This window comes from Hakea prostrata, chromosome 8, assembly GCF_041222555.1.
Source record: "Hakea prostrata isolate BN-2017 chromosome 8, UWA_Hpros_2, whole genome shotgun sequence".
Classification (NCBI taxonomy): domain Eukaryota; kingdom Viridiplantae; phylum Streptophyta; class Magnoliopsida; order Proteales; family Proteaceae; genus Hakea; species Hakea prostrata.
In genome coordinates, this window is record NC_142607.1 from 49,230,535 (window position 1) to 49,248,612 (window position 18,078).

Genomic DNA, 18,078 nt, shown 5'->3' on the forward strand with positions numbered 1-18,078 from the left:
AGAAGTGGTTGGTAGGATAACATACATATTTGGAAGGCCCGCAATAAATTCATCTTCAATGAAGACATAGGGTCCCCCACTGAGATGACCCATCGGGACTCAAAGGATTAGGAGACCTTCAATGAAGCACATAAAGGTCTTCCCATCTCCTCTGTTCCTATTATTTCAGATCATGTGGTCAGAGAGAAGAAGTGAACTCCTCCTGCAGCCCCTTTCCTGAAGCTCAATGTGGATGCTAGTCTGAAAGAAGAAAAATCAGGAATGACCTTCCTTATCAGAACCTAGTGAGCAAAGGCGATCCTAATGGTGTGGGATCCAATTCCTTTTGTCTTGGTAGTAGGCAGTGAAGCCAATGCGATTAGAGAAGGTATTCTAGCTGTTGTGGCTAAAAGTTTGAATTATTTGATCGTGAAATTAGATAACCTAAAGCTAGTCTCTTTGTTGAACTTAGATAGAGCTCTTCAGCTTGAGGTCAAAGAAATTGTAAGGGATATTAAACAGCTAGGGCTGTTATTTTTCGACTATAAGTTCTCTTATATCTCCAAGTTGGGTAACAATTCTGCTGACCGCCTGGCTAAGAGATTCATGTCCTATTTGAGGACATCTTGGTCAATTTTCACTCCATAGTTTCTAGACCCAAGGTCGGAACCCTCGTGTTGTTCCTGCTGTTAAATTAAAGTCTATTTACCAAAAAAAAAAAACGAACGACTCAGCAATGATAAAATTTTCATTTTTTCTTGCTGGGAACAGGTGCTGCTACCATACCCAAAATGGCAATGACATGAAAGACTGGTGGACTCTTTTTTCTGATCGCTTTCTCTGCGGAACAACATGCCCAGATGCCGACTGCATCAGCCCGGTAGTGATCATGAATTCTTCATTCTTGGTCAATCCAATACATTTGGTAAACACCTGTCGCTAGTACCTCATGAGGCCTTAAGCCTTGGTCTTTCTCTCCGTGTTTATTTTTCGCCAGTTCGCATTGGTAGGGTTGACTGGTTGAGAGCCCTGGCTTGCTTCTGGTCTGCCTTCTTTTCTCTCCTTTGATAATGAATTCTTTATTCATCTTAAAAAAAAGTCTCTCATGGATGACTGAGCGAAATACAATCCATACAAGGAATGGAGGTTTGATTCTCTCATAAACCTTTTACCTATTGAGGGTCGAGTACCTTTTCCGTGAGGAAGAACACTGAGGACCCATCTGGGTGGCAATCAAGAAGCAGCTTTAGAAACGAGTTTTGAAGGATACAAAGATCCTTAGTCACATACTCATCCAAAAACAAAGAAGATCCTTGGTCATAGAAGAATGCACATAATATGACCAGAGTCATAGGCAAATTCACATGTATTAAAAAAAAATTACTGGAGGAACACCATGGGAAAATGCTGTTCTCTACATTTATTAAGGATGATATGCTTGGTTATTACATGTAAAAATCAGCAAGAAGTAACTAAAAAGAAGTCCATGAAATAGGACTCTAAATTTCAATCTTATTCAACTAACTTCATTTACCAAGCTGCAACTTCCACGGTGAGGAAATCCAAGTGTGGGAACCCACGCAGAAACAGATAAAACTATGGACATTTTCCAAAAATATGCCTCCACAACCCAAGCACAATCCAAGTTTATTTCATCAATTGTGATGTGTCTTGCTTCCTTTCCACTGGTTTAAGAAATGGATCCTGCGATTTACAAGATAAACGGGAAATTAATCAAATATGATCACCAATACCTCAATTATACAAATTCAAAACTCAATCTTAGAAAAAACAAACATCTGCATGCTTTACATGCAATGCTAAGAGAAGTAATAGCCGCAAAATTACAAAAATCATATTTAATTCCTTATTACTAGTTAAGACCAGCATAACTTCTAGTTTACCAGCTAAATGATGGTCTAAGTCAGCTTTCTTTTCCCTTTAAACCTTCACTTTCATAAATTTACCACATTAAGTCATGTAGTTTAAAACCTATCTCCAATATCTCAGTTGCGACTTGACACTTGAAAGAATGGAATCCTCTTCGTATTTTGTTAATGGAGAAAACAAGTTTCCATATTTAAGGAAAATATCTTTCTGACTACAGGTAGACCAAAACTAAACAATACCATAAGAGCTTCTACTCCCCTCTTATTGAAGGGGCACAGGCATCATTCAAGTAAATATTAAACTACTACAAAAGGGTTTCAAAAGCAAAATTGCCTTTCTCCAAAGATCAAGGACACAAACAACAACAAAAATACAGGAATCAGATTAAGAAGTTGACAAAGGAGTAGTTGAAGAACCCCCCCCCCCCCCCAAAAAAAAAAATCAGATGCATTCCTTGTTTCATTTTTTTTAAGAGTTCATTCCCATCCCTATAATCGTGTTAATCTGCTACGTCAAGCAAATCGTCCTTCCTATTTTATTTGCCTGTTAATAGGTGACCTCTGTTTTATCATCATTCTAATTGTTCTTTTTCCTCAAAAAACAGGTTTCCACTGGAATCCCCCCCCCCCCAAACAAAACACATTTTCATTCTTTCACACAGACAAAAAAAACAGGTGATTTACATGCAGAACATATGCTTCTTCTCACAATAAAGTCTATAGGCATCCTCAGTGGAAGCAACCTAAAACTGGAAACTATGAGAAAAAGCTACAGGAGGTGCTTCTCTGAGGATATGCCAGCACAAGTAGAGAAATCTCATTATCCAATCAAATCTGTAACAACAAAAGTAAAACATAAAACAAGTTTAAAATCAGTGTTGAGACCAAATGTAAAAAGGATTGGATTGGCCTATCTATATTCTATAGGTGACTAAGGTAAGAAGTGGCATATTGACAAATGACAACCTTAGGTATTATCTATTGATTCAAGTTTTGCAAGATTTATAAATACACTAGATAAGGGAAAATTGAGTACTTAACCCAATGGGTATTGATCAAACTTATATTGATTCAATGGGTGGTGCTTTATAGACACCTTAGCAAATATTCGAAAAAGCTTCTGTGCTTCAGTTTCTGAAGCACCAGAAGCCAGTCTCTGAAATACAAAAGGTGGGCTGTGGGCCAAGGACAAGCCTCGTGGCAGAATTCTGCCTGCCTACTGCATAATAAACTAAATCTGCATTTCTTACTGTCTCCACATTATGGATTTCCTAAACCAGAAATGCCCAGATTTCTAGACAAGGCAATACAGAAACTGCCCACTTCTGCTGGTTGAATATTAATGTTCTATCTAAGCTTATTCAGACATCCAAAACACGTAAGGATCTAAGCCTTAAGTTCAATTCAGTTTCGATCTGTTCTTCCATTATTATAACTAAGCTAAACCATCGTTGTACACAAGTTGATTTAACCTAGCCAGCCCCAGCTGCTTATTCAGCTTAGAAACATTACTTTTCAAATGTTGAAATCTGAATCGATCTTTGTAACATCACAGGGTCACACCCTTGGCTTATGAAGTGTAAACTCTCCACTAATGGCAACAGTGCACCAACTGTCCAAATTCAAAAGCAAATCCAAACACTCTTCTTTTTGCTTTTTAAATGCCTTTAACTACATACAGCCATATGCTCAATAGGTGTGGGGGGGAAAGTCTAAATAAACTACTCAAAAAACAGTTTCCATAAACTACTACGGCCCGGGGCAAATGAAGTTTATTGGCCTTTGAACCAATTGATCTCACCCGTCACCATGAGCTACTTGACATATTAAAAAGTTCAATCCAAGCCCTCTTAGGAATTCCTAATTTGCAAGATTAGGATTACATATCATTGCAAAGAGAACAAAAGGAGTTGGAAACTTCGGCGCCTTGGTACAGCTTAAGATGGTGCTCCATCAGAAATGGAAGTTCTCATCCAGCTTTCATAAGGTTAGTTCGAAGACTTCAGAGTACCACCGAAACCCTAGAAAACGATTTCCCGCGAGAATAATTCTGTACCTAATTGATATTTTACAACAGTACCATCTAACCTAATTAATAAAATGAACTTGAGCATAAGAATGGTAAAAATTGCAAAGAGAAGCTGTAAAGAAACCCATAATCGCAACCCCAATTAAAGAATCAATATACAAAACAGGATACAAAATCAATTGGTGACTACCACTGTAAATGAAGTTGAGATTGTCTGGAACAACGACGATGATCTGACTAGAAAAATCCAAGTTTGAACGAGACTTACGTTTTTAACGAAGAGGAAATTCGCGACCGCCATCGTTGCCACGATGGCTCCGAGTATTGAAGCCGGACCGGTTAGAAGACTCCACTTTCTGTAGATCATCTTCGTCAATCTGCAAATTCACTGCTTCTCACTGATCGTTTACCGAAACCACGGAATCAGAAAGAGGAGCGAAATCATTATATACTCGACAGAAATTTGGAAATTTTCAAATGCGCACAGTGCGTACTACTCCCACAAAGTACAGAATTAGACAATTGTGGGCCCACAGGTAACGGTGTCACGTTAGCGCAGGGTTGATCCCGTACACATCCACTATAAATAGCAAACACCCAATAGACGTTGGATCAGTTTTTACTTCCTTTAAAAGATTTAAAGACGTTAGATCGGTCCGGTTCTAATGGAAAATCATTTGGACGCTTAAATTTCCCGCTTTTTCAGTTTCAAATTCCCCGGTTCAGGTGAAATCTTGAACAACTGTGTTTTCTAGCTTATCTGGTTTCATCGTTTTTTGGGGGAAACGTTCAGTTCATGCGAATGAGATAGATCGAAGATGGACTGTATAGAGATCCAAACTCCTGCAAATGCTCTCGAGAGATCTGTGATATTCCATTTCGTCAAAGAGATAGTTAGCTATGTTCTTTACATGCATCAGCAGATCCCTGCGTAAGTATTCGGATCTTACTTTTTCATTTTCGAAACCCTAAATCTCCGTATTCCATATCGTGATTAGATAATCTTTCTAACAATGAACGAGGATTGGTTGTGATTTTGTTTATTGTTTGACTTATCCTTTAAATGTTGGTTTCTGATGTGATCACTATTCTACAGTGTCTTGCAGGATATCAGCTTTGAATTTGAGTCGATGCAGTCCGAACGCAAAAATTTGGTATGTTACCTCAGTGAAGGTAGTTTTCTACATTATCGATTTTAGGTCATGGTTTGTTCTTCCTAAGAATTGTCAGTTTTAGGAGCTGGAGCTATCGCAAGAAGAAATGAAGGCGTCTATCCGAAGAAAACACAACGGAAGAATGAGAGAGCTGAAATTGGGAGTCAGAAAATTGGGGAAGTTAATGAATTCCATCTCTAATCTCCAAACTGCTTTGCAATTGGTTCTTAATGAGATTCCTGATATCCAGAGTGTTATTATAGTTCTTGGATCAAATCCTGTACGGCCTCAACGTGTTTATGAGATGTGCTTTTCACACGGAAAAGTTTGTATGGAACTCACAAATGATTTCTCAAAAACCAAAGCAGCAGATACCCTTTCAAGAAAGGTCCCCCCCTGTTAGTTACCATGGAACATATTGTTTTACCTTCCATCTCTGACTCCTAAAACTAGATGTTCTCCGTGCAGGCAATTCGATCTCTTATATCCAAAGGAACCGAAGCCATGCCTTATTCGAGTATGTACCTGAATATATCTTTTGATAGTGTGAATTATATGCTCATCTTATGATTCATTCCTAACTTATTTTTATAGGCCCCACGAAATTGTTTCTTTTGGTTAAAGCTCCCTCTTCTTTCAATCTACCTGCTCATTTTCTTCCTAAGCGTAATTTCAGCTACAGCAAAAAGGTATCAATAACTTTGTTTTGCTTTCATAATATTTATACATACGCATGTTTGGTTTTGTTAACATAGCCATTTTATGAAACAAAAATGAGGAAGTTCAGATGAATGTGTAGCAAAACTAAGAAGAAATAAATAAGGAATGATCATATAGTGTTGGTCTACAAGAAAGTCGTTTGAGGTGACAACAAATGTCTGTAAATGCCCTATAAGGAAAAGTGATTTAATCTAGATGGAAGGAATTAGAAAATGACAGAGTTAAGAAAACCTTAAGGAAATGGTGATAAAGAATATGCATAGCATAGGCCTTATATTTAATATGACCTCAAATAAAACTGATTATTAGAAGTCAAAAATCTATCTAGGTAGCCCCATTTTGTTTAGACAAGACTTCTTGTTGTTACTGCTGCTGTGTAAAAAGGAAACAATTAATGTAGACCCAAAAATATGAAAATTTTCTATGCGCGTTGGCCCGTGGTGGATATGAACTGCAGCGCTGAAATTGAAACTGTAGCTGTATTATTCACTTGGGCGTGGAGGTGAATCTCTTAAAGGACTAAATTTGGTCCAAGTAAATTCATGACTTGGTTGAGTTCTCTTTTGGTGAATTGCTATGAAGTTTTTTGATAGAGACCTACCGGCTGGTCCCTACCAACAGATATACTAGGTCAATTATTTTTTTTTTTATAATTTGAATCATACTTGCACCTTCTCCTTGTGAAAAGATTTGCATATTTTAGATTTTCTTATTGTCCATATGACCATGAAATCTTAGCCACTTGCTCATATAAAATGCTGCTGTTTAAGATCATTATAGTGTTGAGTGTCTCTGTGTTTTAAATCTGGTTGTGTGTGTTTCTGTGTTTCTGGAAGAGGGAGTTTTTTCTTTCTTTTCCTTTTTTTTTTTTTTTGGGGGGGGGGGGGTTTGAGCGGTGATATTTCCCAACTGATATAAATTCTTATATACATCTCCACTTCCGTGTGCTGCTTCAGGTAGTCCCCTGCAGATTAACTGTCAAGTGTAGCAACAACAATCCATATTGAAGGAACTAGAAGAGCTAGGGGTAGACCTAAGATAACCTTAGGAGAAGTGGTGAGAAAGGATATGTATAGCTTAGGCCTTGTATCTAGCATGGCCTTGAACAGAACCGATTGGAGGGCAAGAATCCATGTAGCCGACCCCATTTAGTTGGGAAAAGGCTTATTGTTGTTGTTGTTGTTGTAGCAACAACAATCAGGATATGGGTACATCACATGATAGTCCTCAAACTGCATCCACTAACACATCACTGGATTCAACTGCAAATGATCTGATCTGGTATATAAATTCTGTTGGTTGTTTACATAAAAGTTGTGATTGCAGAAACCCATTTTTCTTCGTAGATGGTTTCATCGTTTCTGACAGCATAAGGTCGTGCCTTAAAATTGCTGAACTAGATTCACATTAATCTAGTCATGACCAGTAGAAATAATGCCAGACTAGATATATGTAACAGATTAATTCCATTTGCATCCAAATCTCCACGCCAAACCAAAATGACAATTCATTTCAGGTGGCTAAAAGAACAACCTTAGTGTATTACATAATTTACATTTACATTTACTTTCTTTGTAACTTCTTTTTTCTTGTTGGAGGGGTTTGCATTTTGAGGAGCCAGAGACTATATTGCATTATTAATATCCAAGTTATTACCTTCAGTACTTCTTAGGATATTGTTTTTGATGATATTTACTTTTTCCCTGGGGTACCTTAACGGCTTGACCTCAAGGCTGAAATTATAAATCGGATAGTTTCCTTAACCATATCACAATTCTGATTTTTACCCTTACCCGTTTGTGACTTGAACTTGATGCAAGTTTTTCCTGTAACAGGTTTCAATGTAGACACACAATAAAGGGCCTACCGTCCCCAGCGTCACAGATAGAAGAATGAGAAGTTTGATCTCACCCTGTTCTTACATCTTGACCTTACCCGGCTCCAGTCTCATATTCTATTGTTATAGGTAAACCAGAGTTGAAATGTTTTGATTGTATGGTGAAATTAGTGCTATTAGGAACCTGTTGCTAATGCTTTTAGGCCCGGTAAATCATGGCTCTCAATACATGTAATATAATAGCAATATAGGCATACAGATTGAGTTGAACTCCCCTTCCCCCTTTTCATTTCTTTTTCTAGTCTGAGATTTTTAGTTTGATAATTGATTGAATCATTCAGTAATTTTTACCAGGTTAATTACTGATAGGTTTTCCTGCAATCCTACCTCGTGGTACATCATCTTTATAGGTCTTCAACAAGCTCCTATAAGTCTACAATACAATAACAGATTCTCATCTTACATTGTCCCAACAACACTTGAAGCACACTGAAGCAGCTATTCAAAATTTAATGATAACAAAAGGAAAACGAAAATGTATCTAAGCATCTATGTAATATACCAGCAATTCAGCTGACTAAAACAAGAAAAAAGACCAAGAACAGAGTCAGTAAGGGATGCACTACACCAATTTTGGGAGCCAAGCTGATCTCAGATTCGAAACTCCCTGAAGGTGTGCTTGTGGTTAGAACAACAATCATCCAGTTCCCTTCAGAACCAATGCCAGCGCCTGTGTATGAACTGTCATTCAAGTAAGAAGAATACTGGGTCTTGGTATAGTTGGAGAGCACCAAACTTGAGTCTAGATCAGGAACGCAAGCAGGCATTATCCTTCCATCTTTGGTGTTAGTTGTGTTGAGATGGCACTTGGAAAGAAGATCTGGGTAGTTGGAGAACTGGGGCTCAGTGCCTGGAACAGTGTTGGCACCGGTGTTGTTGGTGCAGGGCTGTGACTTATACTGATCAGCCAATTCGTCTGCAAAGCAATCTGCATTGTCATTCTCTTTCAAGGCTGGCAACTTTGAGGATGCTCTGTACCTGTTAAGACCATCACGAAGTTGATCTTCCTCATCTGCAGACGAATTTATATGGAAAATTTCTGTTGAAACATCAACCCATGAAAGAAAATAGAGTGGAGGAATATGGAAAATTTCCCCCTTTTTTGGGGACTGCAACAACTATCAACTTTCATCCCTAAAAAAGTTACTGAAAGACATATTCTGGCAAGAGCAAGCTTAAAGTGAACAGGCAATGCTATGAAGATGAGAGTTGGATTACAATTATAGATCCTAGAAAATGAATCCAAACAATCATGCAGATTTGGAATACCCTGTTTATTTTTCTTGTCATAATCTTCCATCAAACATAAATTTCTTTAGTTCTCACTTTGGCAGAATCCATTTGTCTAAAATTCATAGAAACAACAATCCAAGTAAACCAACGAGAAATGGGGGAAAAATGAATCTGAAACATCAAAAGAGCAAGGGAGAAGCAAGAAAAATTACCATCTGCTCTAACCGAATGAGAGGACAAGAGAATGGTATGAAGCAGAAGCATAAGGAGTGAGAGACGAAACCAAAGTGAAGGACCCATTGTTGTTTCTCTCTGTATTCAACCAAAGAGCTAGTTCAGGACTAGTTTCGAAACAATTTTCCTTCCTAACTTCGTTTGAATCGTCTTTTTTTTTTTCTAGTTTGTTGCTATAGTAGTGTTTCAGTTTGAATGTTGCTTTCAGGTTGTGGTGGGTTTGAGTGAGAATGAAGACTGCGTTTTAATGCTTCTTATCCCTATATAGTTGATGAAGCAGCAGTTGGTGTTTGGATGGTTCAGATTTATGTCAGCGACTAGCAGAGCTGGTGTGGCTTTCGGGCAGGAAGACAACTGCTTACCAACCTTTAAACGTGTTTTGCATGCAAGGTTGTGCTTATGGCACAGTTTTGGCTTCGGTGCCGCTTCCCTTTGGTCTTTTCATTTCCTTTTTTGCTTTTTTAAAATGATAAATTATACATTGACCCCCTAAATTTATCATCAATTACATCAACTCTCCTGTTAAGTGGTAATATTAAATGAAGATAAGAGAAATAAGGAGTATTTATAATTGATTTTTCTTTTAAGGTTAATAGATGTGTTGATTGCAAATTCAGGAAATGTATATGTAATTTATTATTTTTAAATATATTTATAGGAAGGGTAGCTGAATGGATGTGTGAATATGTTAACTGAAGGGTTATAAATTTCTACCATCAGATCTGTTGAGTAAATCTGAATTATCTAATAAAATTCTTATTTTTTATTCTATTATTTATGAATTACGATAATCTTCTATTACAGGTTAAAATTCTTATTTTTTATTCCATTATTTATGAGTTAATTACGATAACCTTCATATTATAGGTTAAATTAGAAAAAAAAAAAAAAAAACGTCTTGATTCTTGCTGGCAATTAATTTATGGACCCTTTTGATTGTAGTATTTCTTTTGTTGTCATCTGAAGAAGTTAAAAAAAAAAATTGTCTTCTCTTAAATCTCACTTTTTTCTTATTTTTAATTCCATTTTGATGGATACAAACAAGAAATACCCACATATTTATGTTCAGTGAATCTTTCACAAAAATCATCATTTTTTCTCGTGTTGATCTTTTCAGAAGAATTATATTGAGATAAGAACATGTAGAAGAACTATATTAGATAAGAAACAGTGGAAGAAGAAAGTGATGAATATGTAGAAAACTATATTAGAGAATAAACAGAGGAAGAATAAAGAGATGTTTTGGTAAAAAAAATTCTTCTTTTCATACGATATGATCAACGTGTGCCAGTGGGTTTTCTTCCGCATTTGGTGCTTTGTGTTTGTTTGGTTTTACTTCTCTCAGGTATCTTATATGATTGATTCTCATTCACTGGGATCGAAGAACTAAACCTGGCCTGGATTTTTTTACATGAACAAAAGAAACATGGCTAAACATGAAAACTACCTGAAACATGGCTAGTAGTTATTAAGACATGGCTGAAATTTCTGGTAATTTGGATAATCTGAATGGTCTAGCAAAGGCGCGGAACTCGTGGACAGAGTTGCGTTTGGATAACGCCAGCCAAATCATCTTAGAGGAAAACAAATTCTCAAGCAAGCATCTCTCTCTATCTCTTTAAAGCTCTACTCCTCCAGACACTCCCAAAGTCGTCAAATCGAACTCAAGGAGTAATTCATTCCTTCCTTCCTGCTTTTCCTATTCTTTTTTGATTCCTCTTAAATTCTTCACTTTGAATTGTTATTGAGGTAATAGAAAAATGGCATTTTCCGGCGATTGCCGGATATCGCTCTCAGCCATGGGCCACTTTCGTGGCAGCGGCAATAGTTCTGAGCTAAAGATGGTAGGAAGTAACAGTAAGCTTGTGAAGTTCTGTAATGGAGAGTTGATGGGGAAGAAGCTCAGTCTCAACTGCCTTCAACGTCAGGGGCCTCATGGTAAGTTGCTTAGGCCTTACCTATGCATGTCTCTCACAGCTGATGCTCCCTCCGAAGCTAAGGTGAGCTCCAATTCAGGTAGTTTTTAACTTATATATGTTCATTGTGGAAAATTTCTGCTGCAATCTGAGGTTCTTGATGCCCTATATAGCACTAACTCAGGAAAATTCTCTTCCCTTGCAAAATTACACTTCAACATTCCATCTGATGCATGTCATTGGGTAGCAGCAACATGGGTTGGAGCCAAATTATGTTCATCACTCATAAACTAAGATATAAGATGTTTCACCCTAAAAGATAGTGCAATGGGTGTACCCTGCTTCCCTAATATTGGGTTTATGGAACTGGATGGGGTTTTGTAGCTGAGGGACTTGGAGATGGAAAGGAGAGACCCACGGACCGTTGTGGCAGTTATACTTGGTGGAGGTGCTGGGACTCGTCTCTACCCACTTACCAAGCAAAGAGCCAAACCTGCTGTAAGTCTTCTCATTTCAGAACATAACTTTGCTCATGATATTTTGTTAATTTATCAATGCAACTTCCAATCACAGGTACCCATTGGTGGTGCATATAGGCTTATTGATGTGCCAATGAGTAACTGCATAAACAGTGGGATAAACAAGGTTTACATTCTCACTCAGTTCAACTCTGCATCACTTAACCGGCATCTTGCTCGTGCTTACAACTTTGGAAGTGGACTTAGCTTTGGGAATGGATTCGTTGAGGTATTACATTGGACAATTTTTTGTGTTTTCGTAATAATTTTTCTTCTTCTGCATGTCATGAATTGCTATGTATTATGAGCCATTCTCTTTCCAGGATTTATGATCAAAGGAATGTTAGATGGTAAGAAATAACATACAAACAAATGTAAAAAAACCCAATGGTTATGAACAAATTAAAGCAGAAACAGGAGTAGTTTTGACACACGATTAAGCTGAGAGAAAACCACTTGAGTTGCCATGGACATTGCATGGTGGACTAGTGCAATAGTAAAGAGGAATGATATAATTCAGAATGGAGGAGTCAAAATATTCAGGGCAAGCCACGGAAGACATGCATAGCTTAAGAGTCGTAGTAACTAGTGAGCATGCATAGCCAACCCCATTCAATTGGGGTAAAGCTGAATTGAGTTTAAAGGCTAGGTGTAGAGAAATTTTAGCATTCTGTCCTCTACAGTCTTCATTATTGATGAATTTGGAACCACTCAAAATTTGATCTTGTTCTACTCCAGGTTCTAGCAGCCACTCAGACTCCAGGAGAGACAGGTAAAAGGTGGTTTCTAGGTACTGCAGATGCCGTACGGCAATTTCATTGGCTTTTTGAGGTACTGCAAATGAATTTTATTACTTTCCTTCCTGTACCGTCTGGAATAAAATGTTAAATGTCCAGCCATGTATTTTAGCTCCAAGGATGGTAGGTAGGTTTTATACTTGAAAATGTTGGTTACTTTCGGATGTGATGCCAGTGTTATGGTCTAATGAAATACTGTAGGATGCCAGAAGTAAGGAAATAGAGGATGTGCTTATTCTTTCTGGAGATCATCTATACAGAATGGACTACATGGACTTCATGCAGGTCAGACAGCAAATGCTTCAGTTGAGATATGTTCCACACATTCAGACTCTTGCTTCAACATTAAGATTTTCTGCTTACTTTCCAGAATCATCGGCAGAGTGGTGCTGATATTAGCATTTCTTGTATACCTATGGATGACAGGTAGTTTACCCTAGACTACTATTTATTCCTATGTACTCTGGAATTCCAAATCCCAACTAATTTCACAGTTTTCTTTTACAGTCAATCACGTAAATGTAATACACAAGGCTAGAAATACCTTTGCAGATTTTTAGACACACTTCGGTACCATACTTAACCCAATGCAGAATCAAATATTGGCAGTATTCGAAAAACTTCTTTTAGTAATTCCCGCAAATCAAGAGGTTTCGCCCTAGTCAACCGTCCTTCCCTCAGCTTTAAAATCTGTTTCCATTGAACCCTTTTCTTTTCTTTTTTTACCACTGTTGACTTTTCAAGGACAATAAAAATTCTTTAAATTCAAAATGAGTCTTCCAGGACAACTCTTTATCTCTTATGATAACTTTTTTCACATCAAGATGCAGGACTCCAACTCCCCCAACCCTGTCTTGTTCAAGCAAATGCAGCCAGCATCTTGAACTTCAGTCCTATTGTTGAAGAAGTTAGTAATCATCTTCTATCAGTAGCTAAAGAATTTCAGCTGTTCATTAATATCATATGTCTTGTAATGGACTCTTTTGTTTTCCTTGTGCAGTTTTCACGCAGTGATTTTTCAAATTTCTTCATTATAATTCTTTGTTCCATTTATAGCTTATTTTGTTCTTGGATAGAATAGAATTCTATTCATTCATTTTTTAAGGTTCATTATGGTCACAAATTATCTCAGAATCCTTTGTCTGCTCCTACTATAGCCGTGCCTCAGATTTTGGTTTAATGAAGATAGACAACAAAGGGAGGGTCCTCTCATTTAGTGAAAAACCAAAAGGAGCAGATTTGAAGGCAATGGTAATTATTTGTTTCAAGTTGTCATTTCAATCTCCTAGAGGTGAAGCAGTTCGGAGTGGCTGCACTAATTTTACACATCATGTAGGAAGTAGACACGACAGTTTTGGGGTTGTCACGAGAAGAAGCTAAAAAGAAACCATATATTGCTTCTATGGGAGTGTATATCTTCAAGAAGGAAAAACTTTTTAATCTTCTGAGGTAATGATTATTTTGGATTGTTCTTTCTGAATTTTACCACATGAATAAAAATGTCATTAGGGAAATCATGTGGCACTATCTCCAGTTGAATTGGTCAGTGAATGAATGGGGGAAACCCTTTGAAGTCTCTAAATCAAAACTGCTTGGGACTTTGTCAAACTCCATTCATTTTTGGGCTGATTGGATCGATTGGATCAGATGATGGCTTGCTGTCGAAATAAGAAATGAAAGTAAATTCCAACAGAAGCACTAAGTATTACTGCATCATTGTCAGCTCAGATGGCGTTTTCCTACAGCAAATGACTTTGGATCTGAGATAATCCCTGCTTCAGCTAAAGAGTTCTTTGTCAAGGTCTGTGTCAAATCTTATTTAAGTCTATCAAATAAATTCTTGACAATTTGAACTGTGTAGTGGTTATATATAAGGTCACAGATTAGCCTACCTTTTCATCTCAAGAGTATCTGATATGTTGGTGGATCCATTACTCACTATTGACTGATTCACATTCAAAATATTACTTTTTGACTGTAATAATTTTGACAGGCAAAATATTTTAGCATTCTTCAATGATCAATCTATTTATGAGATGTCCACTGCAGGCATATCTATTTAATGATTATTGGGAGGACATTGGAACAATTAGATCCTTCTTTGAGGCGAACCTTGCCCTCACTGAACATGTATGTACAGAATTGCATCTCCTTTCAACCCTTTATTTAATTTGAAATATATGAATCCCTTTATCTTCCTAATTATTCTGATTACGCCTTCATTTCTGGAACTATGTAAGTACCCTTGTGCCCAATTTCTGTTTCTGGTTCCTATGTTTTTGATCAATGGATGCCCTTGTATTTCATGTATAATGGATTCTGTTGCAATTTCCTTCTGCGTAATGGTTGCAATAGATAGAACTGCCCTCTGGCAGTATCTCGGCCAATCAACAGAAAGGAAATTCATCTTGTCAAACAAGCTATGCCTTTTATGAACAATGGAGTTACCCTATCATCTAGAAACAGCTTCTCTACAAAATGGGGGGGGGGGGGGGCAAGGCTGTGTATATTATGACAATCCCCAGACCCTGTGATGGTGGGACCGTGAGAGCCTTGTAGACTGAGTACACCCTTTTTAATGCCATGTAGACTACCAATTGGAGACCCAAATTGTTGAGACTGCACCTTTTCTGTTACTTGGTTACTTGATGCTGTCTAAATGCATCAGGTATTCACAGTACTGACAAGCATAAGTAAATGGCTTCATTATTATTTATTTTTCATTTTAGTTCAGCTGCAGACAGGCTTGCAATTTTTGGACTGCTAAATTCTTATTCGATCATTTCTGTTATTTCAGCCTCCAAAATTTAGCTTTTATGATGCTGCAAAGCCAATGTATACATCAAGAAGAAACTTGCCACCATCAACGATTGACAATAGCAAGGTTTTATTTAGCTTTTCCTTATTCCTCTTACACCAGGGAAATTATTTTTAAGCATTGCAAAGATATTCTTATTTTCAAACATTGAGGTCTTGGATAAGCAAGTAAATTAGTGAGTATTATTGCATATACTTACATTAGGCCTTGTCAATGTTTTGTTTGAAACACAAATAATAAAAAAAAAAAATTACTTAGTGATCTTTTCCGTCTCTTATGTATTTATTGCTTATATTGTTCTGCAGATAATTGACTCAATTGTAGCGCATGGATGTTTTTTGGATAACTGTGTCTTGGAGCATAGTGTTGTCGGTATACGATCCCGAATAAACTCTAATGTGCACCTAAAGGTTTGTTATTTAAATCCATTGCATATTGAAGTATCAATATAAAGTGAAGAATAGTGAAACTCTGGGTGTTAGATCACTATAGTGAAGCATGTCAACCTCAGTAATAACTGATATGCTTTAGTGCTCTCAGTTAAGAAAAGGATCTTTCATATGCATATAACTGAATCATTAATGATAAAGAAAAAAGAATCCATGATGTGGGAAAAAAATACCAATTAGAAGAGGATAGTGGCTAGTAGACTAGTTTTGTAGCTTTTTCAAGTTTTTCTACACATATTTTCCACTTTATTTCATTACTTTTCTCAGCTTAAACTGTCTTCGTCAATCACTTTCTGCTTTATAAATATAGTGTGAAGCACATATTCATTTTCGGGAGAAAGTTCTCTGAGCTGCCAGGGCATGGTATGCTAACACCTCTCTGTGTCTGTCTGTCTCTCCACATGAAATGGCCTTGCTGCCTTCCAGTGCCACACTTCATTGGTGCACTCTTTTATGCCCTGCTCAGAGAATGCTACCCCCTAGATTTTATTATGTTATGTGGGCACTAATGAAATACCTCAGAGTACAGAAACTAGGAGCATGAAGGAGAGAGAAAGAGTTTCCATCAGCATGTATTTTAAAATATAATTTATTGGATTCTATGCCATGTATTAGGTGCACCTCCTGCACTCCAAAAAAACTTCAGAATACTCAATGTATGCTGTCCTTGGTTGATGGAAAACTCTGATTAGTGCAATCCCTATGCAGGATACAGTGATGCTTGGGGCTGACTATTATGAAACTGCTCTTGAAGTGGAATCACTTTTGGCTGAGGGAAGGGTCCCAATTGGAATAGGAGAAAATACAAAAACCAGGTACTAAGGATATCGTTGATTCTTCTTTTAATTCAGATGAAGGTTTCTAAAGTTCTTCTTAATGATGTCCTGCAGGGACTGCATAATTGACAAAAATGCAAGAATTGGGAAAAATGTCACAATATCTAACTCAGAGGTATGGCTCTCCTAACCATATTAGTGTGCTATCAACGAGTCAAGGAAGATCGAAAAGCTATTGAAACTCATACATATTTTGCTCCTAATCTAAAACTATATATCCTCTCATTACAGTCAATATATATGATATGAAATTAAATTAAGCCAACCCATTTAATTGGCCTAAGACTTCAAACCAAGTCCCTGCCACCTCTTCTCTTTGCTGGGTTTTGACACCCACATCCATATAACATGGTATTCAGTAGGTCCTCCAAGAGCAGGCTCTGGTGCAAAGTCGGTTAGTCAAGGTTAGCCAGTTTGGTGGATCAATTTTTGGGTTTCAATTTGTGGTCTTCTAATTTCTTCAGGTAAGCAATTTTTGCTCCTCACAATTGGTCACCTACAAACAAGTGATTCATTAATGCCATTTTTCCCACTAAGGAGGGTGTATAGACCTTCATTCCAACTAGTCACATATTCCCCTACATTGATGCACCTGCTACTATTAGAACCATAGTAGCTGCATGGTTTGCCAGGATTGTAACCTCTGTTTTCTTCAGCAAACAAGTAAAGCGTAAATTTGAGAACTTGGAAGCAGTGTGGAGCATTAAAGCCACTTACAAGGGGGTTTCTTGGCAATCCTCCTTCCCTGTAAATTAGGTATATGGTATCAAATTCTGTGGCATTTTTACAAAAAGTAATTATCACACGATAAGAAGTTAGATGAAATGGTACCATATGGAATTGGCCCCCAAGCCATCCCTAATTCATAGAATTAGTACCTGAGCTAGGAATATATGTGGGATGTGCTTCGTACTGCCATTGTCGCTTTTCCCCATTCTATCCCTAAAGCATTTGCTATGGTGTTACTGTAATTTGATTACTGGAAGTTTTTCTTCTTACAAGAATGATTATGTTTGATAATCAAAACACAGTTTTTAATGAAGACCTTTATAAAACACTCAAGCGGTATGCTTGAATTGCAACTATGATGGCACAGGAGTCAAAATAACCATCCTCATAATTTCCCATAACTTGGCCTAACATTCAAGCTTGGAAATTTATATTTAGACAGTATCTATCCTCGGTTGATTTTCTACATTCAATTGTGCCTGCAGAAAATTCAGGAGGCTGATAGATCTTCTGAAGGGTTTTACATCCGTTCTGGCATTACCGTCGTATTGAAGAACTCAACAATCAAAGATGGAAGTCTAATTTGATAGCATCTCAGTCCACATTGAGATCATTCAAACCTCAAATAAGCAGGCTCACTATGTAACAAGTGCCTTAATATAATTTTGTAATTTTGATCACAATAGGTTTGAATTCATTTGTTTGAACACTTGCTGCATAATAGAGAGACTGCTTAATCAAAGTAGAAGTAAATTCAAGAGGATTTACCTTCAATTTCATGGTCTCTTTAGAAGAGCAATTAATCATCTTTAACTTAAAGACACCAATCAGAACAGAGTTTCATCCTGCTACTAGGGGGGTGTTCTCAGCAAAGTTGTTT

At 37.3% G+C, this 18,078-nt stretch overlaps 3 protein-coding genes and 1 long non-coding RNA gene across 5 annotated transcripts; 2 read left to right on the forward strand and 2 right to left on the reverse strand.

Moving 5' to 3' along the window:
• Window positions 1–1,376: 1,376 nt before the first annotated feature.
• LOC149008386 (uncharacterized) lies at window positions 1,377–4,346 on the reverse strand. Its single transcript, XR_016175096.1, has 2 exons — window positions 4,166–4,346; window positions 1,377–1,683 (listed from the first exon to the last, which is right to left on the reverse strand). It is a non-coding gene; the product is annotated as an uncharacterized LOC149008386 (long non-coding RNA).
• A 256-nt stretch (window positions 4,347–4,602) lies between these two features.
• LOC149008387 (non-structural protein) lies at window positions 4,603–7,713 on the forward strand. Of its 2 annotated transcripts, XM_089167369.1 has the most exons (8): window positions 4,604–4,828; window positions 4,994–5,051; window positions 5,134–5,439; window positions 5,520–5,568; window positions 5,646–5,740; window positions 6,728–6,754; window positions 6,955–7,052; window positions 7,607–7,713. In XM_089167369.1, exons 1-8 carry the CDS (start codon window positions 4,716–4,718, stop codon window positions 7,665–7,667), a joined length of 807 nt encoding a protein of 268 aa, XP_089023495.1. In that variant the 5' UTR covers window positions 4,604–4,715; the 3' UTR covers window positions 7,668–7,713. The 2 variants fall into 2 exon arrangements, with proteins under 2 accessions (XP_089023496.1, XP_089023495.1); XM_089167370.1 differs by lacking the exons at window positions 6,728–6,754; window positions 6,955–7,052 and having other exon boundaries at window positions 4,603–4,828.
• Window positions 7,714–8,164: 451 nt separating this feature from the next.
• Window positions 8,165–9,296, reverse strand: LOC149008388 (putative GPI-anchored protein At3g06035). Its single transcript, XM_089167371.1, has 2 exons — window positions 9,114–9,296; window positions 8,165–8,680 (listed from the first exon to the last, which is right to left on the reverse strand). Exons 1-2 carry the CDS (start codon window positions 9,199–9,201, stop codon window positions 8,178–8,180), a joined length of 591 nt encoding a protein of 196 aa, XP_089023497.1. The 5' UTR covers window positions 9,202–9,296; the 3' UTR covers window positions 8,165–8,177.
• Window positions 9,297–10,721: 1,425 nt separating this feature from the next.
• Window positions 10,722–18,014, forward strand: LOC149008389 (glucose-1-phosphate adenylyltransferase large subunit 3, chloroplastic/amyloplastic-like). The gene is made up of 15 exons (XM_089164721.1): window positions 10,722–11,135; window positions 11,436–11,549; window positions 11,625–11,798; window positions 12,308–12,400; window positions 12,568–12,651; window positions 12,737–12,792; window positions 13,524–13,617; window positions 13,703–13,815; window positions 14,095–14,167; window positions 14,416–14,496; window positions 15,164–15,250; window positions 15,490–15,594; window positions 16,342–16,448; window positions 16,524–16,584; window positions 17,684–18,014. Exons 1-15 carry the CDS (start codon window positions 10,896–10,898, stop codon window positions 17,783–17,785), a joined length of 1,584 nt encoding a protein of 527 aa, XP_089020847.1. The 5' UTR covers window positions 10,722–10,895; the 3' UTR covers window positions 17,786–18,014.
• The last annotated feature ends 64 nt before the right edge of the window (window positions 18,015–18,078 follow it).

What these genes read in the sequence shown, in the direction of transcription:
- LOC149008389 (XM_089164721.1), top strand. Translation starts at nt 10,896, where the DNA reads ATGGCATTTTCCGGCGATTGCCGGATATCGCTCTCAGCCATGGGCCAC. An exon ending in AAACTTTTTAATCTTCTGAG is followed by an intron (nt 13,816 to 14,094) that starts GTAATGATTATT and finishes TTGTCAGCTCAG; the next exon opens with ATGGCGTTTTCCTACAGCAA. An exon ending in CTAAAGAGTTCTTTGTCAAG is followed by an intron (nt 14,168 to 14,415) that starts GTCTGTGTCAAA and finishes TGTCCACTGCAG; the next exon opens with GCATATCTATTTAATGATTA.
- LOC149008388 (XM_089167371.1), bottom strand. Translation starts at nt 9,201, where the DNA reads ATGGGTCCTTCACTTTGGTTTCGTCTCTCACTCCTTATGCTTCTGCTT. An exon ending in TCATTCGGTTAGAGCAGATG is followed by an intron (nt 8,681 to 9,113) that starts GTAATTTTTCTT and finishes ATTCGTCTGCAG; the next exon opens with ATGAGGAAGATCAACTTCGT.
- LOC149008387 (XM_089167369.1), top strand. Translation starts at nt 4,716, where the DNA reads ATGGACTGTATAGAGATCCAAACTCCTGCAAATGCTCTCGAGAGATCT. An exon ending in CAGATACCCTTTCAAGAAAG is followed by an intron (nt 5,440 to 5,519) that starts GTCCCCCCCTGT and finishes TTCTCCGTGCAG; the next exon opens with GCAATTCGATCTCTTATATC. An exon ending in CCTGCAGATTAACTGTCAAG is followed by an intron (nt 6,755 to 6,954) that starts TGTAGCAACAAC and finishes TGTTGTTGTTGT; the next exon opens with TGTAGCAACAACAATCAGGA.